This window comes from Calypte anna, chromosome Z, assembly GCF_003957555.1.
Source record: "Calypte anna isolate BGI_N300 chromosome Z, bCalAnn1_v1.p, whole genome shotgun sequence".
Taxonomy (NCBI): Eukaryota; Metazoa; Chordata; class Aves; order Apodiformes; family Trochilidae; genus Calypte; species Calypte anna.
Genome location: NC_044274.1, coordinates 11,904,735 through 11,932,492, shown reverse-complemented (window position 1 = coordinate 11,932,492; position 27,758 = coordinate 11,904,735). Strand labels below are relative to the sequence as shown.

The 27,758-nt window shown below is 37.8% G+C and overlaps 1 protein-coding gene across 1 annotated transcript in view; it reads left to right on the top strand.

Moving 5' to 3' along the window:
• MTMR12 (myotubularin related protein 12) overlaps positions 1-24,257 on the top strand; it is a 33,878-nt gene extending 9,621 nt beyond the window's left edge. Inside the window, exons 3-16 of the mRNA XM_030467958.1 lie at positions 280-419; positions 1,665-1,737; positions 3,029-3,159; positions 3,769-3,862; positions 6,683-6,806; positions 7,979-8,054; positions 10,188-10,294; positions 12,392-12,516; positions 15,417-15,495; positions 17,145-17,215; positions 18,291-18,463; positions 19,192-19,359; positions 20,249-20,410; positions 21,412-24,257. Coding sequence (XP_030323818.1) covers positions 280-419; positions 1,665-1,737; positions 3,029-3,159; positions 3,769-3,862; positions 6,683-6,806; positions 7,979-8,054; positions 10,188-10,294; positions 12,392-12,516; positions 15,417-15,495; positions 17,145-17,215; positions 18,291-18,463; positions 19,192-19,359; positions 20,249-20,410; positions 21,412-21,999 — 2,111 coding nt within the window. The 3' untranslated portion in view covers positions 22,000-24,257. The remainder of the gene's footprint in view (positions 1-279; positions 420-1,664; positions 1,738-3,028; positions 3,160-3,768; positions 3,863-6,682; positions 6,807-7,978; positions 8,055-10,187; positions 10,295-12,391; positions 12,517-15,416; positions 15,496-17,144; positions 17,216-18,290; positions 18,464-19,191; positions 19,360-20,248; positions 20,411-21,411) is intronic.
• The last annotated feature ends 3,501 nt before the right edge of the window (positions 24,258-27,758 follow it).

The window sequence follows — 27,758 nt, the reverse complement described above, 5'->3', positions numbered from 1 at the left end:
ACTTAGATCAGACCATGGTGCAGGTACCTCTGGTTACAGATGTGTCTGGTTGGACAGTGTTGAATCCAGTTTGAGTAATGTTAGTAACATGGGAGACAGTCAATCTACTGATTCCATCATCTGTCTCTTAGTCTTTTTGTATAACAGTGGTGAAATGATCTACAGGCATACACCTATGAGAAGCTGTCAGGAAGATAATGCTGAGTTCATAGCAGTTGAAGTAATTAAACTATAAATTTCAGTTATGCTCCATTCCAAGTCAGTGTTTCTTTTGCACAGGTGAACTGCTGCTTTGTGAGGCAAACACAGTATACAAGTATATGCCAGAAGATGGGTCAAATCGTGGCACCTATGGGAAACTTGTATGCACAAACTTCAAGATTGCTTTCCTGGATGATGATTCTACTTCAGATGATAATGTAGGAGGACAAGTCTTCTAGCTATGACCAAACAGGCTCTGAAGATTTGTGGTGTTTGAGTAAACGTTGTATTCTTTTCCTTATGTGAGATATGGAATGAATATAGATTTATAGAAACTTCTAATGGCTGCAGAACAATTTTAATCAGTCGACTTTGTCTATGCAGTTCCTTCCTCAAGCTTAAATGGCTATTTGAGTAAACAGGTGCAAGTCTTTATATGAACTCTTACATTAGACATAGCTTATAACATCATCATTTGTGGTATGGTAGTTTTGTGAAGCTTAAGCTAAAGAAAAATGTTTTGAAAATTGAATCAGTGTCAGTTTAAACCTAATTTCTGACTGCTTAACTAGTAGAAATTGCAAAAGTGATATCAAGTGTATTTCTCATGTTGTATGACATGTGGCTGATTTGACTTTGGGCTACATCTGCAAAACCATTTCAGGGGAAATGCTCTAGGTAATTTTTTGTGTGATTCAGTAAATATCTGAATTGTTCCATTCAGAGTCAGCTGTTGACTCCAAAGAATTTAAAAATGTTTCTGTTGAGCTCGCAAACATTAAAAAAGCCCCCAAATCTTAGAAATTAGTTAACTCTGCACCTGTCTTCATGTAAAGTTTAATTTGTTGAGTTGATGTACATCAGCATTCTGGAAATAATATTTAACAATATTTGATTGTGACATGACTCAAATGTAATTTTTAATTCAAGTCATGGATTGGTAAAAGTGAAGGGAGGGCCAAATTATTTAAAGTTTGGCAAAGCAGCAAACAAGAGACTTGGGTTGTGTTTTCCTTTTACCCACTGATAAATCTGGCTGTTATGTTAGAATATTCTTGGGATACTTGTGCTTTTAAGAGACTTTCTATTTCCTGCCAGGTTCCCATAGCAAGCAAACTTGTCATAAGAAGGCTTGGATTATATCAAGTTACTGTATTTCCTGTTTACTGCAGTGATTCTAGTTTGAAAAGTGACTCTCAGTAGAAATGCATGCTTTGAGGCTCTTAAAGTAAAACATCTACATTTCAAGCATGGCTGAGACTTAAAAATCTGGATCTGCTGTTTATAAAACATGCCTTTGCAATGTTTTGGTAACTGTCTTCAGTGTCCTGCCTTACAATTCTTATATTAAGAATAAGAAGTAATGCTGATTCTATAGTAGGTACTGAATATATCCCATACTTGTGAGAAAGTGCTGCTGCTTAGTAGTGTGAGATTTCTAAGAATTTTATTTCGTGTTTCAGGAGCCACAGTTTAAGAATAAGATTGTAGGAGAAAATGACATAACCCTGCAGTGTGTAGACCAAATCTATGGAGGTAGGTCAATTTTCTCCTTTTTGTTTAACAAGCCTCACACTTTTAAGTGTCTTCTAAAGCTGGTGCCTGTACATACTTTTTTAGTAAACTGACAGAAGTGCAGTTAAGCCAGCTGTGGTTATATTAAAAGAATGAGAGATAAGATCTTTTCAGCTTGCAGTTTTATCTCTCAAGCTTGTCAGAGCTGCATCTTGCTGGGACCAGCAAAACAATTCCTTTAAAATGCAGAGATTCATAGCAAATCTCTGGCTAAGTTTGGTGCACAAGTTTTCTCCAGTTTGTCAAGTGTTCTATAATTACAGAGGCATTCACTTCATTTGAGTAATAGCTCTGTAGAGCAACATGGGTACCAAATTCCCAAGCAGTACTTTTTGTTTGTTAGAGGGAATTTTTTTTTTTTTTGAGTCATGATGTCTTCAAAATAGAGAATCACAGAATCATTTTAGTTGGAAAAGACCTTTAAAATCATCAAATCCAACTGTTAACCAAGAACACTGCTAAACCATGCCCTTAAGTATAACATGTACATATCTTTTGAGATCCTTCAGGGATGGTGACTAGACCACTTCCCTGGGTAAAGAAGATAAACAACAAGGTTTTTAATTTACAAGTAAATCAATGAGTTCTGCAGCATTTTTTAAAAAAGGTAAATGAGAACGGGGCTAGTAATTTGTAAATAGTGAGGAAGGCTTTACTGAGAAGCCTGATTTTGGACTACTGTTAGAGTATTCAGAATATCTATGAATGGTGGTGTGGATTAGTGAGGGAGTGAACTAGATGTAGGTTAGTGGAGTCTGGTTATGAAACACTCTAGTTTCATATAGGAGGGCCTACATGGCTGTACTGAAGTTGTGAAATAATAATGTTCTCAAAGAGAATGAAGAACTCTCCTGGGAGATTTATGGTGGTTAAATTTATTTTAGGAGCTTAAAATGATCTCAGTTGTTTGATGACTTCCCCTCAGGCAAAACTAACTAAATTCTTCTTTATGCACCTCAGAATTTCGAATTTACTGTGCAGTTAGAATGTGAACAGAAATAATCACTGAGCAGCTGGCTTGCTGCAAGTTTGGTTTCTGCCTTGAAGGATGTAGTTTGAGCGAGTTTAAAATAAAAACGGGTCAGTGTATTAGTACAAAAGCTTGTGAGCCTGTTGTAGGACCCTTGTTTTGACCTGCTAAACCTTGGCCTTGAAATAGTTTCATGAGAATTTTGAAAAGTCAAGCAGGGAAGACTTTATCCACTGGCAGATTTATTTTTAAAATATTTAATTAGACTTTTTTATTTTGCAGTTTTTGATGAGAAAAAGAAACTTCTAACCGGTCAACTGAGAAAATACCCAGAGATACTAATAATCTACTGTAAAGACCTTAGAGTATGTCATTTCTGCTTGAGATATACAAAAGAAGAGGAAGTAAAGAGAGTGAGTAACTTAATTTGTTGTTCTTTCTTAGGCTTAGAGTTGTTTGTTTAGTTGTGAGGATGACAAAAGGATAAAATTCACTCTGAGACACCCCTTAGACTAGAAGTATTTTCTGATTACTCCTAATTAGGAGTAAGACTTTGATTTCTGTCTAACCTTACTCATTACATATAGTTGTTAAAGATTTGGCTGTTTGAAGAAAATTGGACCTTTAGTGTACCACATGAAGTCAGCTTCAGCTCAGGCAAACTTGTGAAGCTATTCTGTTTGTGTTGCAATTTTATTACATTTTAGACTAGAACCTTTTTCATATGAAAGCAGTTATTTTCCTTGTAACTTGAGTTTTTTTGACAGGTTAATCTGAACTCCAAACTAGGAGTATGGTACGTTTAATAAAGTTATTCTGGAAATTGAACAGATGTAATACTTTTCATTATGCCAAGAATGTATATTGTCTTGCACACAATGGCTTTTGAAGACTCAGTTTTCAGCTGTTGGAAATAAATCTCATTGAACAATGTTGTTTTAAGACCTGGGAGGAGTTAAATCATGCTCTTTATACTGGCAGTCTTAGTCTGTGTTTGGTGTTAATTTTTGGTCCTTTCCTAGATCGTCAGTGGTATAGTTCATCATAGCCAGACTCCTAAGCTGCTTAAACGCTTGTTTCTGTTCTCTTATGCATCAGCTGCCCCAAACAACACAGGTAAATATTTTTATATTTTTGAGTTGTATTTTTTCAAACATAAGTGACTGGGACAATTAGTAGCAGAGTTTGTGCTTGGCTTTTGACTTTCCCCTCTTGGTAGCTTAGAAAATTAATTTTTTTCTTGTTATGCCTTGTTGCTAAAAACCTCTGAATTGTCTACAACTGGTTTCTGTGTCCTGCTGTGTAGTTGCTACTTCTGCTTGGAAAACATCTGTGCATCACTGGATTTGAAAGCTGTACAAATGCTTTTCATGTGTCTCTGACTAGTGTTCTCATCTAGAAAATATTTTGCTTATTTTATCAATGTGTGTTTTCCTGTACTATTGCTGTGAACCAAACTTCCTGCTCTTAATTCTTAAATTACTGCATTTTCAGTGGCATCTGATAAAGTATTTCCCTTTCTGCTCTTCTTTGTGAACTGTTTCTCCCAGCAATTGCCAAAAAGCACAGGTTTGCCTAGCAAGATTCCAGTGGAAATGTGACTCCTCTTACATGTAACTTACTGCATAATCTTCCCACCTGATCAAACTTGGCTGAATAATATTGTAAGCTGCTAAATTAGAGATAAACATTGAGAGATAAAATGTTTCCTCCATTTCACAGTTCAAGCTTCAATTGAAGCAATAGCACTGTGTTGAACTAGGAACTTGATTCTTAGTGCACCAGGAACATCTGTTCCATTAACAGAGGGAAGTTTTGATGTACCTAAGGTATTAACTGGACACTTAGCAAAATCTATCCTGGAGTTACAGAATCATTGAAGTTAGAAGAAAGCTCTGGAAATAATTCAGTTGTGTTCTTGTCCATCCCCCCCATGTTGAGTTAACTACAGCAAGCTTAACAAGGTTGTGTCTGTTTGGGTTTTGAGTATCTCCAAGGACTGAGCCACCACAACCTTCCTGGACAGAGTGTTTAATTACTTGACCATTCTCACAGTGAAAAGTTTATTACATTTAAATGTGACTTGCTGTAATTCACCTTGTGCACACCACCATTAGACCTGACACTGGATAGCACAGAGTCTAGATCCATCTTTACTCCCCTCCCCTCCTTCCACCCCCAGGCAAGTGTTTATATACACTGGAAAGATTTCTTACCCTTCTGTGCCCCTGCTGAGCCTTCTCCAGGGTGACTGATCCCAGTGCTCAGTTTCTCCTCATATCAGGTGCTTCATGTGCTTTAATGATCTTCGTGGGCCTTCCCTGGGTTGGTCCAGCAGGCCTGTTCTTGTCTTGTACTGGGGACCCAGCACTGGACTTGACACTGCAGGCATGGCCTTGTCAGTCCTGAGCTGAGAACATCCATCACCTCATTCAACCTGTAGGCAATGGTTTATGTAGTGCACCCAAGTAATGCATTGGACACCTTTGCTGCAAAGACACATTTCTGGCTCTGGTAGCTTCTGCAGCCTTCATCTGGTGTTTACTTTGAACTACAAACCTCAGGAAGCTTTCTACATAGACAGCAAGCAAATGTAGGTAGAGCCTATTCTTTATAGCAGCTTTGAAGTGTTACACCACAATTCTTTCATATTTGAATAACTATTTTAATACAACTTAGGTCTCATTCTTTGACTTGTTACAGGACAAATCAAGTAGACTTCAGAAGCTGGGTTTTATATTTTAGGACTCTTGCAGTCTGATACTCTTAAAATCTTGTCCCTTAGAGCTCATTAATAATGTTTCCAGCTGTAAATATTTTAGCTAACTTATCTTCTTACAATACAAAATTGAAACTCTGCAGTGTATCTTCTGTGGAAATTGTTTAGTATTCAGTGTTAGTTGATGTTGTAGAATATGTAATTACATCGGGTGCCTAAAACAATTGGCCTTACACCATAAATTACATGGTTATTATACAGGATCTGAGGCTAAATCAACCCACTGTCATAATTACTGCTGAGCTGGCTAAGTAGTAATACAGGAAATGTTCTCATGTGAAGTGATTTAAGACTGAATTGTTGTAATCAGTTTTCTGCTATAATCTATTTTCTGCTTTTCTTGAATACCTAAAATGTCATGTTCAGTGCAAAACTCCATCCATGATGAAAGAATGAACTTTAAATGAAATTGCAGTATGTCAGTCACAGAAAGGCTTTTGGTGTGACTGTTAATTCTACATTTAAATCCATATTAGATGTCAGGCAGCTGCACTTGTATGCAATGGTATTTGCTACACAACATCCTGTGTTGGAGATTAGATGTGAAAACAGTGTCAATTGTACAGAAGTTCTGTTAATAACTGACTAGTTTCTGTAAGAGAAACTGCTCTTGAAGGTATTAGTTTAGACAGTAAGGTTTTTTTCAGGTTTCTTAGAGATCAGACAGAAGCATTGTGTTGCATAAAGGTATTTTATCTTTAGAGAATCACAGAATAGTTTTGATTGGGAAAGACCAAAGCATAGAGTCCAACCATTAATCCAGCACTTGGAAGTCCACCACTAAGTCATCCCTCAGCACCGCATCTATGTATCTTGTAAATGCCTTCAGGGCTTGGTGACTCGATCACTTTCCTGGGTAGCCTGTGCCAGTGCCTAACTCTTTCAGGGAAGAAGTATCTCCTAATATCCAATCTAAACATCCCCTTGTACAACTTGAGGCTATTTCCTCTTGTTCTGTTGCTCTTTACTTAGGAGAAAAGGCTGACATCCCCCTCACTAGAGCCTTTCAGGTAGTTGTAGATATCTTTGACCAGAGGCTTGCTGAATACAAGAAGTTTGGTTTGCTTACCTAGCAAAAACTAACTGCATGGTTTAGGAATGCTTTCATGTTAGGATTCTGTTAGTCTGAAAAGTTAACATTATTGATGTCCTGACAGATGGAAGAAACCAAACTGTGATGTTTGATACTCTTGAGGACTGGCGTGGTGAGTTGGAGCGAACCAAAGGGAATATGAAATACAAAGTAGTGACTATCAATGAAGACTACAGAGTCTCTGAAAAGTAAGCTTGCTTGCCCTGGTTAATAGTGAATTTTGGATATATACATCTCATTAAGATTTGCAAAATCAGTGCTACCTTTGATACAGAGCATTGCACAGCTATTCAGAATTTTTTTCAGGTTACAGTTTGCATTTTGACTTATGTGATATGTTGATTTGGAGTGTCAAGAGGTCATCTTGCACAACTGTGGCTCAGGCAGGATTAACTTCAGCATGAGGTCAGTGGTCATTCAAGCTCTGAATAGCACCAATCATGGAGAATACCACCTTAAAATGGAATGAAAAATATGTAGATCTGATATTTACACTTTTGTCATGCTTAGTGCTTAGGACAACATTTTCTCTGTTCTATACTTTTACTCGAAATTTTCTAATTACCTGGGTTTTTTGTTGTTTTGGTTGGGAGCCTGGGGGGGTGGAATAAGTAATTGCTTTCAAGTGTCTCTGCAGAGTTTGCTGATGGAAGTTAAGTTGCACTGCCTTTAGTGGAAGTTTGGAGATGTAAACCTACATCAATTTAGATAAGTAATATCTGTTGGTGAACCCTTAGGCATGTGAACAAGGCCTTGTGTGTTACTGTTGTTTCATAGTCAAATCATGAAAGTTTGTACAGACCCTGGAAACAAATATGGGTTTTTAAAGAAGGCTTAACTGTTCATTCTGTTCATTCTAGAACTCTCTTGAGAGACCCAGTCTGAGGTTAAGTACCTTTGCTGCTTCTGTGGGCCTTAAACATAAGTAGTGTGGGCTGATAATAGAAAATCATGGTATATAAGTCACATCCATAAAATGTGATTACTGCTTGCAAGGTACGGAAACAGCATTAGCTAACTAGTACTACAAAGGGTATCTTTAAAATGAGGAAGAGTGAGAGAACTAGTCGTAACAATGTTGCAATTAAATGTAGGACTTAAATGCATCCTTGGAAATGGGGGATGACACAGTGAAAACAATGAACATTTCCCGATTATAAGAAAGTATCTTTTCCAGCTGAAAAGAAAGGGAGAGTGTTGAAGAAAATAATTAGCTAGTAGTAAGAATTATTGTAGCTGTAAGAGTTAATATATAACTAGCATGTGGGCTTGAACATTCACCATCATCAAAAGGAGCTTGGTGACTGCTTTGTCTGATTTTAATACAAGAAACTCTTTTTTTTTTTATTTAATATCTTAGGTTGCCTTTGTATTTTGTTGTTCCTATATGTGTTTCTGAAGAGAGTATCTTGAAGTATGAAGGCAGAGGCATTCCTGTAAGTATTTGCGCATGACATTATTATGAGGGTAAGACATGTTATTGAGATGAAATAATTTCAAACATTTCAGATGTTACTGCAGATTAACATCTCGCACTTAGACCTGGTCATGTATAGAATTGTAAATAGGTGCCAAAAGGGAAGGTGCTCGAAGTATTATGTATTCCCCTTAAATAGCAATAAAATTAGGGCTTCGCAGCCCCCACTGACTTAGATCAGATGTCTAATTATCTTGTAATCTTCATATATACTACTCTGTCTATCCACTATCATGTTTTTCATGAGAATGGGTACTGAAGGGCATCTAGCTGGGGCAGGATGTAGGACAAGGAATGTCTGGACATTGAAGTGAAGACCATGAATGCTCAGATGTAGTGGAATACTTTCAGTTGCCCAGCTTGTACTGGTAGGTAATATGGCTGTGATGGTGCAGCATTTTTACAAAGCCAGGTAGCCTAGCTGAAAAACTAGTTCTACCAGTCTCAACAGCAAATTGAACTAAATATACCATTGTGCACTCTGCAGCAAGGTGCCTTTGGCTTCCTACCTCATACCAAATTTTAAGAACCAGTGAGGCAGTGTAGACAGAAACAAGGAGCAAAATAACCTTACTTAGGAGGTCTTCCATTTGTAGCTTTATGTGCATCAAGTTTGCCAAGGAAAACCTTATTTAGTTCATACTCTTAAACAAATCACTTAGTCACAGAATAATTTGGGTTGGAAGGGACCTCCAAAGGTCATCTAATCCCACCCCCCTGCAGTAAGCAGGGACACCCTCAACTGGGTCAGGTTGCTCAGGGCCTCATTGAGCCTCACCTTGAATCTCTCCAGGGTTGAGGCCCCAGCCACCTCCATGGACAACCTGTTCCATTTTATCACCGCCCTCATGGTAAAGAACTTTTTCCTAATATCCGATCTGAATCTACTATAATTTAAAAGCATTGCCCCTCGTCCTATCACTCCAGCCCCTTGCAAACAGTCCCTCTCCAGCCTTCCTGTAGCTCCTTCAGGCACTATTAGGTCTTCCTGGAGCCTTTTCTTCTCCAGACTGAATAATCTCAGCTCCCTCAGCCTGTCTTCACTTCATGGATAAGATAGTGCTGCACTGCCCTGTTTAGTTTGTTCTTTCAGATAGTGAAGTTCAAAATAGTTCTTTTTTTTTTTTCTCGGATAATCAACCAAACACATCAGTGGTTGTTACACAAACCAAGAGTTTACTTTTTTAGTTGCATCTTGCATTGTTCAGAGGCCTTGTAGAACTCTTAAAATTACTTCCAAATCCTTTCTAGGGATCTACTGTCAGGTAGGTTGGCCATATTAGTGGTCAGTCAGTTTGAGATGGTAGTGAAAGGATAATACTAATTTTTTCAGTATTGGTGTAAGGTTTCTGTATCTTTCTGAGGCGTACATCTTGGCTCCTGTAAATTGGTAGCACAGTTCTAGCTTCCTGATAAAAATGATTCTGTCTCCCAGTTGCAAAGCAAATTTAAAAATCAGCTTAAGAGCTTCAAGCAGTAAGAGTAAGTCAAGAAGTCACATAAGAGGAAGAAGCAGCTTTGAGGACTGACATGGTAGAAGTAACACCTGTAACTACAGAACCTGATTTCATTGTGGAGTTCTTGTACAATATCTTATTTCATATGCCTAGGTGACCCTTTCTGCATAGGTCACATGGAAAGGTATGGGCATGTACCTATTGTGACTTAAAGATGAACTATAACAAAAACATGACTATATCTCTGGCAGAAACTGATGTCTATTATAGGAGTTAATTACAAGAGCCATTTTGCTGTGCCATGTCTTCCAGCATAAGTTGGCCATAGACATCTTGATCAATTTTCAACTGTTAGCACAGTTGAGAAAATAAAGTTCTGATATAATCTGACATTTTATTTTTCCCTGTGCCTGTATAAAATGTAATTTAAAAATCTCCAAGTGATAACACAGTGTACTGGGTGGTGTAGTTTTGGTGCAGCTTTATAGTTTCGCTTCTACTGAGGGGTTTGAATATGCCAAAAATTTGGTAAAGCACAGCAGAGAAATTTCTTGTGATCACTCAAGTCACTTAAGCATATACTTTGTATGGGACAATTTAACAATTTTTCTCACCTGGTAAATGTCTTTCTGCAGATTTGGTGCTGGTCTTGCCATAATGGTGCTGCTCTTCTCAAAATGTCTGCATTTCCCAAAGAACAGGATGACAGCACTTCACAAATGCAAAAAGCCTTCTTGGATGGGTCAGTAATAGCTATTCTGTCCACAACACTTTGCTTGGTATGGACCTTGCTTCTCTTTTTCCATATATCCTTTATCTTTAAGCTTGCACGCATCAGGAAACAAGTTCTAGATGTAGAAGTAGTTTTCTGTAGTGGAATGGGTATTAGCCCTTTGCCTAACAGCACCAGTCAGTTGTGCAGGACTGTAACATCACTGCTTATTTGTGAAAGTATAGATATGTGTATATCTCAGTTGAATCTCTGTTCAAATTGTGGCTTTCTGTTAAGTAAAGCAGCACCAAAACCTGTAGATCTTCAGAACAGTTAAAGTATCATGAGCTAATTGGATCAATTGTGTAAATAAATGAAGTTTTAGACTCCCTCTCTAAACATGAATTTGTTAGTTTTAAATTCTTTTGCCTTCTAGAACTAGATTTGTGTTCTTAAATTACTTTAGAGAAAGCAATGTAAAACAACTGAGACATTTTAGTAGTTCTACTACTACTTTCAGATATGATGGCAGACAGTACTTTGTTTCACCTTAGTGATCTGAATTAGCTCAGTGGTCTGAAAAATGCCACAGTTAACATAAGGAGAAGACCACAGCTGGCTGACTTATGGGTTGCTTTTTTTTTGGGGGGGGGGGAAAGATGTGTTTTTCAAGCAGTTGGTTGTCCTGGACTTCCTAAGTTCTCTCTTGGCAGCAAGCTGTTAGGTCAGGCTATTATGCATTGTTTGTACTTCTTGACCACTAGCTTTTTTCTTGTGGTGATGGAGAACCTGTTAATCACACAGAACTAACAGAAAATACCTTGAAAATGCTCTTAAACTCTTTTGGTTTTGAAACTAATTATACTTGCATGGAGAGGCATTTGATCCTTCCTGCAGATCCTCTGAGGTTTCTCCCCTGAAATGGGGAGGTTTAGGTGACTTACAGCTTTTTGTAATATTGCTTCCTAGTGTGAAAGTAAGTAAAACTATCAGTAAGCTGTAACTGATATTTTGATCTCTTGTCTGTGGCCATCTGGACTTGGGGCAGTAACAGTGGTTTTCTTTATTATGGGGTACTCTTGGTTAACCACTTATATATGAAAACATATCTACAAATTGTCTGAGGATGTGTTAACATGCCACTGTAGCAGTAGTGTGAACTCAAGCACGCAGTAGAGGTTTACTATGAACAGCTTCCTTAACTAAAAGCTGTTTAGAGGCAGGTCTTCTAGCACACTGTTTAGTTTGGAAGAAGTATCTTAATTGACAAATGATTGCTTTCCCTCAGTTCTCTTAATCCATGCCTATTTTAGTAGGTCTAATAAGATGCATTTCTGTGTGGACTTGTGTAGTTCTCATTTAAAGCAGACTTCTGTACTACAACATAAAATACCCTATCTGGGCAAGTGCCCACAAGGCTTCACTTCTGAAGTATGAGCTAGGGTAGGTTTTGAAAATAAAAATCCAGTGTGGCAACAGAGGTATTTGCTAAGCTGATTTTCATCTGAGCCTGAATGAGAGGGGATGTTGTAAGTCCAAACCAAAGCTTCACCTGGTCTGGTATTTTTTTCCTATCTTCCTGGGAAATAAAATAGCAGATATGTAGGGAAGTAGAAGGCAAACATACTGTCTTGTTTGATTCTGAATTGTTTTTTGTTTTATTTACTTATGTGTTTCATTAGCAGGCCTGGAAGTTAGGTATCAGAATATAATTTGATTGGTAAGACTTCAGAAAAATTTCAGGTGCCTGCTGGGATGTTTCTATCCATTTCCTCTTCCTGTATTTACCTCTAAATAGCCCTAAAGTAATTTTGGTGTGTCTAGTGAAGACATAAATAAGCAGAGTAAGAAAGTCTAGTAATGCTTATAATATTCATAACTTCTCAGATTAGTATCATCTTACTGGTGTAACAGTTAATGGCAGCAAAACTTCTCAAATGCTTGTAGGCCATCTTCCAGCCAGTATTTAAAAATGCACAGAGGCTGTGAGTTTTCTGGGGTATGTATCTCTTCATCTTACAGCTGTTTCCCAATCCATGCTTATTAACTTTGTCTTCAGTGATAATAGTTGGTGCATTATTTGACTTGTGAAGCAGAAGGTTTTAATCTCTTGATGATTTGATTTAGAATCTATAAGACAATTAGCAAACCTCCCTATGAACTGCTGAAGACAGATGACTTGTCAAGTAGCCTTCCATCTCTGCAAGAGATCCAGACTGCATACACAAAATTTAAACAGCTGTTTTGGATAGGTAAGTCAAACTTCAGTCTTTTGTTTCTGAAGTGACTGAGATGCAAAGCATAACAGCACTGTTTTATGTCTTACAAACTCAGTCCTTGTCTTTATTGGTGCCTTGTTCTTGACAGTGATTAAAAGCAGACTTTTATATATATAACTGAAGGCTGTGCTTATGAGGTGTGTTAATGGAGGTGTTTAGTTCTGAGACTTAGTGCCTCTTGCTAAGCAGTCAGAGTATTTGAAGTTGTTTTCTAAAGAGAATGACTGGAGTTTGAATGCTAGCTGGATTTAAATTTATGAAAGAGATTTTCAATATCCTGTGGTCCACTCAAATGGGATGTCATATGTTAATTTAAGCCTTTGTGCTGTTTCAAGATTTTAATCTAAATGCTAATTAATTTTTGCCCTAGCTTTTGTTACAAACTTTTCACATCTTGGAGCATAGAAAGTGTGAGCTTGTTTAATGTTCTGTCACTCTGGCTGTAGGACCAAACATGACTACTGTAAATAGTAAGTCCTCTTTCAAGAGTGAAATGGGGAGCCATGTGAATATGCAGTCTAGGCTTTCAGACTTTTCTGTGACTTTTTACTATTTCCTGACAGCAAAATAATTACTTCAATGTTATCTCTAGGCACAAAAAGTTCCACAGCATCTTGGAACTATGCAGTGTGCCATTGGGCCATTTTGGACAGGGGGTCTTCTGCAAGATACCAAGGGAATGCTGCAGTAACCTCTGTTTGGTGTCACACTGTGTTGTGCTTCAGTCAGGGTTTAGGTTCACACTGGTGCACAGGAGCTCATGTCAACCTTCCAGCCTTTTAATCCACTTCTGTACAGAAAGGGGTCCCAGCCCATGGTATATGGAGCTAGTACAACCCTTCAGAATGTTTACAGGCTTTTATGCAGATAACAGAAAAATTACACAGTATTGGTTCATTGGTCATCTTTTGTTTATACAACTGATGCCCTTCTGTGCACGCTCCCATTAGTGGCTGGTTCATTATACAAACGTGGTCCGAAATTAGCATGTGGGCCCTTCTCTCTGTCTGATTTTTTTTTACCATACTAATTAGTCTTTGGTTACTTCCATCCCCTCTTCCCTTACTTTGGCCAGAGATTGAGTAGTTTTTGATGGCTTTAGCTCATTTTTTTATCTTGTGATTTTACTTAGAGAACACAGCTGAACACTGTGGATGTTCACCTGTGGCTGTTGACATTGAACACACTGAACTGATCATCACTGAGGAGCTGTATATTTGCATTGTAGCCTCTCAGTTGGTGTTCGAGCAAAATACCCTGATTAAACAGAAAACAAACTGCAGGTGTTGTGCCTTCTTTTAAAAGAAGTTCCTGTTTTGACTTGCAAATGAATTTGACTGGGGGAGAACTTCCAGACAAAGCAATTGTTTGTGGACACCTGCACACTAGTGTTTGAAGCTAACTGTGGTTGAGTTCAATTTAAGAAAACAAACAGCCACACTTAATGTGGCCACTCAGCCTTTTGGTGTAAAACCTTCTATACTTTCCATAATGTATGAAAACTAAAAACTTCAGTATCAAATATAAATGTCATTGCTATTGATTAAAGCCTGTTACATTTACAGGGAAGAAGACACAAATTGGTATGTTTTTTGGGTGGTTTATAAGGACTAGAAATTGATACTGTAATTTTGCCTTGATTCAGAATGGAGTTCTCAAAATAGTGATGGCAGGCTAAATGGAACATGAGATTTGGGTACAATGGAATATTCTGAAATGCAGATAAAAAGGGTGTGAACTAGGGAGTAAGGGGAATATTGACCGAAATTCTATAATGTTACATACTTTAAAGTGTATCATACTTTAAGGTTGGAAGTGAATTAGAAGATGCTATTTAGAAAAAAAAATGAGAACTACACCTAGTATAAACAGAACTGAATAGAGAGCTTTGAGGGGAAGACAGACTTTTTTTTTTTAAATGTGTAATAAACAGATTGAGGTGCATGAACAGTCATGGAGGCAGAAAAAACAGCTTTAGCAGCAAAGTAGATAAATGCCTGTGCACTGGAGGGTTTTAGGTGGATACTGCAGAAAACAAGACAGAAGTATGTTTTGGAAGTAAGCTTTGGAAGTGTTTGGAGAGGCTTTGGGAGATGAAGCTACACAGAACCATGCAGATCTACAGCTACTATGGAGAGTAGAGAAAGAGGGAATATAGTACATCTCAGTTGTTTCTCAATAGTTGTCTAATGCCAAGATATTTCTCAGTATGTCTTATTATAAAGATAATGTACTCTGGCTTTAAATTGACCAAATCTGCTTGCAAGAGCCCTCAAATTTGTGAATACCGACTTTGATAGAAGTAAAAGCAATATAGATTTAGGTAGCATTTAACTAGCTGCAGTTATAGTAAAATTCTTGTGTGACTCTGTATTCTGCTTGGCCTCCTGGTTTTTCTTAGCTGTTCCCCTTTTTATGTATTTTAATGCCTTTTCAGCTGCAGTAAAAACTGTTAAAGATCTTTTTCTGGTAGTCTTACATCTGGCAAATTTGTGGAACACCCTTCTAAAACCCATTTGTGTTTCTGGCTCCAATGTTGATGGCTTTCAAAATCCCGTCTCCTTATATGAAGCTTTATATTACTACTTTGGAAAAGCCATTTCCTCATTTCCTTTCCCATTTCTTCAATAAATTCATTTACTTGGTTTGGTTGCTAGGAACCTACCATATTTTCTCTTAAAGCCCATGGTGCTACAGAACATTACTGGTGTTTGTAGGAGTACTTCTCTTATTTACTTACAGGGTTTTGACTTTAGTAGTGATTAAGATTTACTGACTCCTTAGTATTAGTTGGTTTATAACTGCAAATAACTGAAGATGGATGGCTGTTAATTCGTACTACATATGTGAATAAACCAATTTTTTTTTTTCAGATAACAGTGCAGACTTCTGGGCAACTGATGTGAAATGGTTTTCATTACTGGAGAGCACAAACTGGCTAGAGATAATCAGGTTTGCTATATCAGTGACTTTCTGGGTTTCAGATTGTTGTTAAATGTATTTGTAGCGTGTTTCCTGTTTTCTATCTAGTTCCTTGAAATATGACTACATTCTTCACCTTCAGTAGGAAAAAGCCCTCAGACTTATGATCCTGTGAGTGTATCTTATTCTTAGAACTTGAGGTGGTATTTTTACAGTATGGGCTTGTGTTAAGCCTCCTACATTACAGGATCTGAGAAACAGCAGATTGTTCTAATTATAGCTCTTCAGTAAAGCTATGAAAAATACAGACCCAGTAATTTCTCTCTTGCACTTAATCACCTTCTTTCCAAACTGAAGAATCCTGATTGTTTCTTGCATGAAACTATTCCATGTCTCTGACTAGCCTTGCCATTCTTCTCTGTACTCTCTGCTCTATAATGTCCTTTAGGATGGGATGAACTGCAGTATTCAAGATGTTAGCCCACCAAAGATTTATAAAATGACAGTTGTTCTCAGTTTTGTTCCCTTCTTCTCCTGATTGTTCCTCAAGTTCTTTTTTCTCCTCTTAGGAGTTCACAGTAAGTGTTGGAATAGTGTTGGCTAACTTCAGGCTTGTGATAGTGGAATGTTGAGGGGTTTCATTTGCTTTGTGTTACCTGTGCAAGCTTTATTGTCTATCAGCTTATTCTGTGATCAATTTGTAACCCCTTCTGCAGTCAGCTTTAGTTCTTTCTAGTCTCAATAACAATCAATAAATACTGATAGTTTTTCAATCCTTAATCCAGAATTTAGTATGTTAAATGAGAGGTTCTAGTAAAGGTCATATGGTGAGAAATAGATTGACATAATCAAGATTTCTAGTAGTTTAAAGTAAGTGCTAGCTTAGGCTCCTATCCTTTAGGTTGGTTTTAGATTGGTCATTTCCATGCCTGGGTCCAGTTGCTTCCTGGATCAGCCTGTTGTTGACACTTGTGTTTAGTAGGAGTGCCTTCTCAGATAACCCAAATGCTAGAACAGAGAATCTGACAACTCCACACTTAAACTGTCAGCTTCTATTAGTAACCTAATCAATTATAAGAATCCTAATTTGGATTCAGACTTGTGATGAAAATAAGCAACTTTTCTAAGAATTAGGTCTAGAAACCAACAGTGTGCATCTGTTTTTCTGTCATCTTTGATTCCACTCAGTTTCTCTTCAACAATGATTATCTCTGAAAAGATTTTGTCTTCACGTGTACAAGATCTGATTGCTGATCCTTCCCTTTACCTCTTAAAGCCAGATTATGGCAGAAATGTAATATGTGGAAGATTGAACATAAGTGTGGTGATGTTGACTCTTGACAGAAAAAAGATCTGGCTCTGCTCTTAGTTATTGTAACATTTCAGTTTGTGTGTGATGGCTGCTGTGGATCCAGACTGTGGATTGGGTTACAAATGTGCAGAGATGATAACTGGAAATGCATGACCAATGGCCAAAGAAAGACACCTCTTGAAAGTTCATTCTTGAGGCTAAGCAGTTCTTCATTTACACAAGTTGGGCACAATTTTTGTTATTTAAAAGGACTAACCAAGCTTTAGTTGTATAACATGCTAACTCCCTTTAGGAGAAACTAATGTAAGAAATCTAATTGTAAAGATTCTATGAAAATATTTGCTTATCTTTTCCTGTACCACAACAGGCGAGTCTTGAAAAAAGCAATTGAAGTTGTTGAATGTCTGGAAAGACAGAATACAAATGTTCTCCTTATAGGTAAGAATTTTAATGAGATTATATATTTTTTTTTAATTTACTTTTAATTTTAGATGAGGTGTAAGCTGCAAGTTTATAATTATTGTAGAGGTTAAAACTGAGAGAGTACCCTAGCAACCACGCACCTAAGTCTCTCACTCCTAGAAATGCTTCCTTTAGTTATAAAAACGTGGTAAGCATAATTCCAGTCTAAGAGAAATATGTTGTGAATGAGAACTGAGGTAAATAGATGAGAGAATGACACCTATATTGTTTGTGTTCCTGTTTCCTCACTTATTTTACCGAGGGTCTTCCAGGGCTTTTTCTGTACTTCACTGCTTTAGGGGACACACCTACACAAAGAATACAGAGCATGAAAACTTCATAAAAATTTTTTTATTTTATAAATACACCCTAAATACTATGTAGTCTTTTTATGAATAAGCTTATTGTACACATCTTGAGGAGTTGGTTTTCCTAGACTGAGTAAAGTAATCACATGGAAAGCCAAACTCAATGTTAACCTTTAAGCTGTTTTTGGATTAGTTATGTAGTTGGTTTTTTCCACACACTGCCATTTGAGAAACTTATCACGGGGAAAAACTGTCTCTAGAAGGGACCTGAAGGGTGCCAAATGCATAGTACATGAGAAGGCAATTTTGCACCCATGAAAAGATGCATGCCGGATAGGACAGTAAGGGCAGAGAGTTGGTCTGGCAGCATAGGGCAGGAGGGGCAGTGTGTGCATTGTGAGAAAATGGTTGGCATAGGCATCAAAGACTTCAAAGTTGAAGGGCATCGTCCATGAAATTTACAGCAGTAAAAGCTTGATTTTTTTTTTTCCCAGGTTTTACAGTCAATGTACTACCCTAGTATAAGTGTACAAGAAACATTACTTTTTACAAAGGGAAGTACTAAAAACATAGATTAACTTCTCTTTTGCTCTAACACAAGAAATTCTGTGCTTCTTTGATCTTGAAATACAGTTTGTACAGTTGAAATACAGTTTATTTATATGAAACCAGCAGTACCTTGCTTTCCTATCCAAAGTTTTAGGAATGGCTTAGACAATGTGGTTTCTGGTTTTTTTCTGTAGAAGAGAGTGCTACTGATATGTGTTGTGTAATCTCAAGTCTGGTTCAAGTGATGATGGATTCGTACAATAGAACAAAGTCAGGGTTTCAGAGCCTTATTCAGAAGGAATGGGTAGTTGGAGGACACAGCTTTCTGGATCGTTGTAACCACCTACATAGAAGTGACAAAGAAGAGGTATGGTGTCTTTGTTGCTTTCCTTACTATTTAAAAGTTCACTCTGCATGAGAAGCAGTTTAGGTGTCAGTCCAAAACTGACAGTTATTCTGAGTATCTTATTTTACATCTTGTTTTATGGGTTAATGTACAGTGTCACTAACTCTGCTGTTTAGAGTTCATTGACGTCTTTACAACTAAAAAGAACAATTGTAAAATTTCCCATTCAGTCTTGGAGTCCTATGGAACACGTATCTCCTTTTAAACTGTGTTAAAGTATTTCCTTTTAAACTGTGTTAAATAGTAGCATCCATAGAAATAAGACAAGTTAATTGCTTGTTCTTCTCACATCTAGTGTTCAACTTTATACTGTCTTGCTAAGTGTTGCAGTCTCTCCCTTGGTTTATGTTTTGGGAATAGATCAGATTTGTATATAGAATGGAAATGCGTAAACTGACTAGTTCTGATCAAGAATTGCTAAAAACTAGTTTTGTTTTGCCAGCTTTAAAATGCTGCATAGCAGCAACTTTTGTAGCAATTAAAGTGCAAATCCAGGTTAGAGCTCATCTGTCGACCATGTGACAAAGGTAGCTCAGATGATACTTCCTCAGAATTCAGCCAAAGTTGTACCCAGTTAACCAGAGTGCTTTCCTTAAGATTTGTATTTGAAAACACCACAATATAAATAAAATCTGCATGGTGGAAGATATTATTTTTTCTGAAATTAGTGTGATATTTTCTTTACTTAGGCTCCTGTCTTTCTGCTCCTGTTAAATTGTGTTTGGCAGTTGGTACAACAGTATCCTCCAGCATTTGAGTTCACAGAAACTTACTTAACTGTCTTGTCAGACAGCCTCTATGTGCCGATTTTTAGCACTTTCTTCTTCAACTCACAGCATCAAAAAGACAATAGCACGGTAAGGCTTTCTTCTTTGGTGAATGCAATGTGTTGGAGAACAGTTTTGACCAACAAGCAAGAAATACTCAAATTCTCTAGCACCATGTTTTTCCCTACTTACTTGAGGGTTGATGTCGTGAAGGGTGAATGAGTGCAGCTTTGGGTATAAGTGTTCCAAGTTTGGGACTCAGGAGTTCATGATGGCAGGAGGAAGGTAATTCAGGAATGTATTACTTCAAACATGAACCTACAAAAGCAAATTAGTTGTTCTTTCATAAGAACAGAGCTCCTTGACCTGAGAGGAGTAGCCTGCTGTCCTGCAGAATAGTTACATACAAAGTCCTTGTATAGTGTTTTCTTTAACAAAATAGTAATATTCATTAGTGTTGATTTGCATTTGGTTTGTGCTTTCCTGTAGCCTAAGAACCTGGAAGCAATGGAAGTATCCTCTGCAATGCTGCAGAGAGACTAAAATAAGTAAAAATTGCTCTCTTGCTTATAAATAGATGATTCATCATAAAATGACGGTAGCACTGCATAACTGAAGTTAACTTTTGAAGTTTGAGAGGTTTATTTCACAATTATAACATGCCTCCTGCCCAATTTTCCTAACTTTTTTTCCCCTTAGATTATTTAGTTTTAATTTCAACTAGGGGAAGGCATTCATTCTTCATGCTAATTGCAGTGCTGAAATGAAATTCTGTAGTTACAGAGAATAGTATCTAGATAGACTTATTGTCTGTACAGACTTGAATCTAATAATGTTGTTCATCTATTGATTACATTGAAATCGAGTGCGTTTGCAGCTCTGTGACCTCTTCTGTGGAAAAGCCAGTTTCTTAATTTCACCTTGGCTTGGTCAGCGTTGTCTTCTGGCAGTATAAATTCTGACCCGTTTGTTTTGGCAGAGTGATGAAAGCTTCAGGACACAAAGCGGTCCTTTCAGATTCCTTACTGTGTGGGACTGGTCTGTGCAGTTTGGCCCAAAGGCTCAGGCTTTTCTGAACAACCCTCTTTATGCAGAGAAGCCAAAACCAGATAAAAGTCAACGGAAAACTGCACGATTCAAAGTAAGAAATGTGTTGCTTAAATATTTTTTAAATGATAAAATATTTTGCATAACTCGTATTTCAAATATTCTTACAGTGGAAGTAATGGTGTAAAGTTTTTCACTGACAAAAATACGTGTCCACATCACTCACCTGGGTCTTAGGAATTAATTTAGCACCTGCCTCAGTTATATATCACTGCTTTGTAGTTACTATGTATAGCTTTGAATTCAAGTTTTTTTTTTCTTCATGCTTTTGTGCAAGCATAATAATAACTCATGGGACTTAACATCCAGGTGAGTTGCACTGATGTGTTTGAAGTGTGTTTATTTTGTTGTTCCATGGGGTACCTAGCTGAAATATACAGCAGGTTTATAACTGCCTCCCCAGTTTTGTCTCAGTATCTTTGGAGTGCATGCATGGACTTGGAAGGGAAGGAAGTGACCAACAACAAACTCTGAAGTATGGAGAATTGAGTTGGTGACTTCATTGCTGGAAAGTAGCACAAATCCAGTAACAATTTTGTTTGGAATAACCTCTTTTGATTGAAATATCCATGTTGGTTAAATTTTGTTCTGTACAAAGCATCCTCAGGTCAGACACTTGTTAGTATGATCTCCAACATTAATTAGGGAGCTCTTAACACACTAGAATGCAATAAGGAACCACTGGATAAAATCTGCTCTTTAATTTGTGTCACTAGCTTAACTAAGCATGGAAGTCTAATTCCTGGTTATATGCAAAGAATTCTCCTTTTTCAAAGAAAAATACTTTTTTCAGTGTTACTTCACTGCAATAGTTACAGTGCCTGGAAAGTATCTGGGAATACTAAGTATATTGTGTGAAGTCAGTGGTGTATTAGCCATTGAATAGTACCAGTTTTAGATTATGTAGCAAAATAGTGGCTGTGATTGAGTGTCTCTGCATGTAAGTATTTTCTGAGTGTGAGTTGTGTTTTTCTTAAGTTATTTTCTGAAGTCTGATCAATATTTCTCTCAGTATATTTTTCTTTCCTCCTAAAGCATCAACGGCAACTTTCTCTGCCATTGACACAAACAAAATCTTCCACAAAGAGAGGGTTTTTCAGAGAGGAAACGGATCATTTAATTAAAAACATTCTGGGTAAAAGAATTGGCAAGCTCATAAATTCTTCAGATGAACCTCCTAACAGCTTCAGGGAATTTTATGATAGCTGGCATAGTAAACCTGTTGACTATCATGGTCTTCTGTTGCCTCGCATTGAAGGCCCTGAAATCAAAGTCTGGGCACAACGGTATTTACGATGGATTCCTGAAGCCCAGCTTCATGGTGGTGGTACAATAGCTACAGCTGCCAAGATTTTGGACTTGATGGAGGAAGTGCAAAGCTTGCAGGCAAAACTGGATGAAGAACATAGTCAAGCTGTTTCTGGAGATGTACATTCTGTTCCACTGCTGAGAAATTCCTCCCGTTTGTCATCTTTGTTTCCATTTGCTTTACTTCAGAGACAGTCTCTCAAACCAGCTTTACCCACTAGTACCTGGAAAGACTTGGAAGATGAAGAAGACTTGGTCAAGAGGGATGATGAATTTGTTGATCTAAGTGGTGTTATGACAAAAGATAAATTATGAATTTATCTTATATAAATTGACTATATAGATTCATATATAAATTGAAATATGAATTGTATGTGGCTAAGCTCTTTGAATGTTGTGCTGTATCCTCATATAAGGAACTCACTCAAGCATCTGCAGCCTGTTTTATGGGTTTGTGGGGTTAAATAGAAAACCTGCTTGGAAAGAACTAGTTGCTGTGATTAACTGACTGTATTTTGAACTTCCATTTCACTCAGTATTTATTGCAGAAACACATTCTAGCATAGGAGTAACAAAAAAGAGAAGTTTAGGCTGGAGTAGCCATATGACTACTTTGCTTGTTTTTCTTTTTTATATGACAAAGCACCATTACTTTCTAATATAAAGGTGGGATACTAAATACACACAGCAACAGTCATCCTAACAAAATCTTTTCCCCTTATACTAAGAGGACTGTTATTGAAGTACTGTGACTAAGAACTTAATACATCTGCATTCTGCCCCTCCCCATGTAAAATAAACAGGGAAAGGTGCATTCACAACTAAGCTTTTTACAGCTGAGGAATAAACTTGGTCACTAGGGGTTTTCTGTCTGCTGTGGCATCAACTGTAGTCATGTGTTTGTCTACTTCATCCTTATCTGATCATGTTCATCTTTGGCTTGCAGCACCTCACCTTATGTGCTATTATCATAGCAGCTTGGCTGCTCTAAGTTTATGCATGCACTTAGCTTAAAGATCAGATGCAAGAGCTTAACTACATATTTCAAGTGTTAATGTCTGGCTGCTGTGCTATATGCCTTTGCTGCCTTGGAATATTAAGTCCCAAATGTTTGCTGTTAGTTGTATGAAATGTGTGAAATTCCAATTTGCCATGAGTTTTGGGTTTTTTCCTCCTTAAGAGACAGATTTCCATTTTGATTTTTCCCCATTTATGCCAGTTGCCTTTGAGGCTTTCTGTAGCTTGCACTGAGAACCTTCCATGTGGAAGGGAAGACTCTGTATAATCCTGCAGTGGAGCTGGATTTTAAGTCTGTTGCCACTTGTCATGAGTTGGCAGTACAGCTATGACTGTGGTGTTCGTACCATATGAATACTCGAATCCTGTTGCTGGATGTTGTAACAGTACCTCAGTGAAAAAAGCCATAAAGAAATTCCTGTTGACTTTAATCTACTGTGCGTATGCTTATATATAGTATTTTTACTGAAAATAATTTTCCTTTGTGAAGCTGAATATTACTTGACTGTCAAATCTATTTTGAACTCTTAAATTCTAGAATGCAACAAGAGTGGATTGAAGTCATGCAGTCAGTTACACTGAGAGGATAAATATTTGAATTTTCTCTATTCATAAATAGAAATCTGTGCTGGAAAACTTAGCTGGTAGAGAAAATATTGCTTACATTAAATCAGCTCAGTGTAATTGGGGATATTAAAACTAGGTTACTAATTAATTACTTCACACTGAGTTGTATTAATATGTATAGCAAAATTTTATCAGCAGCCCTCTTAAAATAAATTTTAGTATGTTAAATGTGTTAAGGGGGAAAGAGGGAGAGCTTAATTTCAGAACTCTTGCCTTAAGTCTTTAATAGTGCAAGGACAATACTTGAGTTTGTAGTGTTATATTTAAAAATACAGTAGTACTTACGCTTTCTTCTGTGATGCATTTGATTTTACAGCTTGCTAGATCTTAGCATCTTGATCTTAGCACTTGCTATAATGGGCTGTCAGGCACATGTCCTTCACATTTTTATTATGGTAGTTCAAGTGACTCCGGTATGCAATAATACTTCATGTTGAATGAGCAATGCATTTTTATGGCAAAGAAATACTTATAATAATGTCATTTGGGATCAAGGATCTTTTTTTTTTTTTTTACCACTGCCATAATAAAAGATAAATAAAATGGATTTTTCTATACTTCTGATCAAACTGTTGTAATGTTTCAGTCATGAAGATTGCATATTTATATTAAAGAAGAGATGTTGGACATCTTATTTGTACATAAGTTATTGGAAGTTTATACAGAAGAAAAACATATATGTGGAACTGAACATGGAAACACTTCTATTGTAGAGTAAATACCATTGTTACCAGTTTTCTGCACTGTGCAATTGGAAATGTACTTAATATTTTTACTCTGGGCTTCTGTTTATACCTCCAAGTTTTTACACTGAATGCAAGCTAGAAGCTTTCCAGTTTTGGCTGTTGTTTGTTTTGGTTTTTTTAATACTGTTTTTTCTCTCTAATGGGCTGTTTGGAGAGTGTGAATAAAATATACTTTGACATATATGTCCTGAAATTTGTGTTTAAGATCATATTTTGCAAATGATGCTGTAAATCATCTCAAACTTGGCAATCTGCCGTGACAAGGATTTCCTTGTTTTGTATTGGGCTTTACAGGCTCTTGCAGGGGAGGAGCTATGTAGTTTTGACCTTGATATATCTATTTCCTGTCAGCTCAGATGTGAGGAAAGATCAGCTCAGTGTTGTAGGGTGACAATGGCAATTTACTAAGGTGATTTAGAAAGTGTCTGCTGAATGTCAGTATTTGAAGGTTTATTAAACACCTTGTTTTGGCCTTGGCAATGCCACCCCCATTTCAAGGGGGAACATTGTTCTTACAGTGTTAAACTAGGCAACTTCTTGAGATCACTACAGCAGAGTGTAGTGATTTCTCAAACCAAATGAGTATGAAGCATGGACTGAGATGTGGCCACTGCGCTTAGAAGCTTCAGATGTTTTCCAGAGATTACAAATTACTGGCTTCTGTACAAAACCAGCACTCCTGGGTGCAAATCACACATTCTAAAATCTTGCCACGTTGGGTATTTCTTAAAGAGAATCTTAAACTTGTTCCTGAAGTCTTATATGATAATAACACATGAAGCTGCTGAGAAGGGCTGGGTCATCTTGTAACACAAGGTGTGCCTCTGCCTGACCCACATCTAAACATCAGTGCATGTATTGTGGCTGCATGGCTTTGATTTCAGTCTGCGTTCGCTTGTCAACCTGTTCAGCTGTTGATATACACCATGCTGAAATATGAACAGACACTTTATAAAGGTACTTGAAACCAACCTGTTCTCTTGATCTCTTGCCGCAGTTAAAACTGTTTCCATTCATGCTCAAAGCATGGAAGTATCTTCAGGAGGTAGTTGAATACTTTCTACTCTAGATGGCTAATGATCTATTTTGCATGTCAGGGCTTACCTTCATTCAAATCTTTAGTTTGAAACATAATTTACAGTATTTGCTACCTGGTGCTCTCTTGAAAGGAGCTGGGTTATGCATCAAACTTTTATATAGATGCCATGTGGTGTGTAAAGGGAAAATATGGATTAGTGACATCCTGAGTCTTTAAAGAACATGCCATATACAGAACTAATGTGCTGCTTCAGGATTAATTCAGTGGTTAGTACAGTGAGAGGGGTAAAACCCTTCTTATGGTCTCAGGTCCTTTATCTTAGTTTACAGTAAAATTATCTTGTGACAAATGGTTTTTGACAGCATTTGCAGAATGGCAGAACTCTTTCCAGGGGGGATAGTGGATTTATCTTGGAAAGCAGCTGACACAGAAGGATAGCTGATGCCTGTGCTGGAGAAACAGTTTTTTTGGGAGAGCACCTCCATGTTGAACACAAAAAGTAGAAATGGAGTGTTTTCAGGCTGTGTTAAAAGAATATTACTCTTTACACTGTGCTCTGGTAAGACCTCACTTGGAGTATTGCACCCAGCTCTGGAGCCCTCAATACAGGAAGAACATGGATCTGATGGAGTGAGTCCAGAGGAGGGTTGCAAAAATAATATGGGGACTGGAACACCTCTCCAATGAAGTCACTCAGCTGAGACAGCTGGGATTTTTAAGTCTGGAGAAGTAAAGCCTCTGGGGAAGCTGGAGATGGACTGTTTGTAATGGCCTGTAGTGATAGGATAAGGGGCACTGGTTTTAAATTAGACTTAGATTAGTAGTTAGGAAAAAAACTTTTTCCATGAGGGTGGTACAGGTTGTCCATGGAGGTGTTTGAGGCCTCATCCCTGGAGATATTCAAGGTGAGGCTTGGCAAGGCTCTGAGCAACCTGATCTAGTTAAGGATGTCCCTGCTTAATGCAGGGGGATTGGACTAGATGACCTTTAGAGGTCCCTTCCAACCCAAATTTTTTTGTGATTCTATGATTATGAATGTGGTAGAGGCTGCAAGTGTTTCTAAGACCCAGAGAGGATTGCATAAAGAGTATTGGTTTTAAACAAGTTATGGAGGCTGAGGAGATAGTGACTTCTAACGTCTTGGCAAGTGTTTGTAGGGGCAAGGGATGTTTGATGCTGCTGTGTTTTGGGCTACAGTGAAGCCTTGTCCTCATGTGGAAACTTTATGGAACAGTAAATGCTGCTGCTTGGTAGCAGCAAATTACTCCACTTCCAACTAGCATCTGATTTCTCCGTTGTTTGCTTTGGCAATCCAGTTAAATGGCATAGGTAACTCTCTTAATGTTAACACCTGAATGCTTAAAGCAGGCAGATCACTTGTCTAGGAAGTGCATTTGTTAATATGTCTTCTAAACAGCAGTTCTATGAAGACTAATTTCCCACAGTGTTCCACAGCTCTTCATCTTTCCATCTGGCATTCTTTATCCTTGCTCACACTGTAGCACTGTCACTCTTCTTTTCATCCATCTCTATTCTTAGGATGCTGTGTCAGCAGTTAATAGGTTTGTCACTGGTACTAGCTTGCTAACTTGAGCAACTAACTTTACTAACCTGGGCAAAACAAATTCAGTATCTCAGTTCCTAGGAGGACCAAGTAAATGGTCATGACTTGGTGTGGTCTGGCCATGTAGTCTCCAGAACTTCCTGTTGGAATCTATTAACTTATGAAATCTATTGCTATCAAATACAGTTAAAATTCCCCTCTGGTTTCCAAAGCTTTGGTACAGGTGGGTGGAGAAGACACTGTGTGGTTACTAAGGAAGTCAGGGTGGCAGAAGGAACCTAAATTCCCTGCACCTCAGGCATGAATTCATGCTAAAAGTAATATATGTTCCAGACAGGAAGATAGGTATCCCACTCCTCTCTCAATCTGGAATTTTTTCCATTAACTTTAGTAGTGTCTTTTTTTGTGTTCTGAAAGAAACTTTTCATTATACCATAGAAGCACAAATTCAGGCTAGGGGACCATTGAGTTTCCTGGTGTCCTGGTTTGGGCCAAAATAAAGGTGATTTTCTGTCTTTTCTGTCTGTACTTTTGCTTTCAGCTAAGTTTCTTGTAAGTACCTGCACTTGCTGAAATTAACAGCAAGTTTCTCAGACAGTGTCTGCTTCTGGGAATGATGTCGCTCGATGTTTATAGTTACTGCTAGAGACTGGTGTGCAGGGCCAAGGACACTTCTCAGCTCTGAGGAACATTTTGCCCTCCAAAAGGAGAAAAGGAGTAAAGAGGTCACACCTGCAGCCCTCCTTTGTGAAGGAACAGACAAGATAGATGGCCAAAATTGACCAAACAGAGTATTCCATCCCATGCACGTCATACTCAGTATAAATTTGAGGGATCACAAGGGTCAAACCCCTTCCTTCTTCTCCTTTTTCACTTGTCCCTGTTTGCTTTGGCATCCTCGGAGGATTCCACCCATTCCTCTGCCTGTGGTCCTGATCCGTGCCAGCCTGAATCCGTGTGTTCCTGCCTCCAGCTCCTGACTGCTTCTGACCCCAGGAGTCCAGCCTGGACTTTCCCAGGGCTGCCCTGCAGCCTTGGTGGTGATGTGAGAGCTCACTTTGCAATCACTTTGTTCACTTTT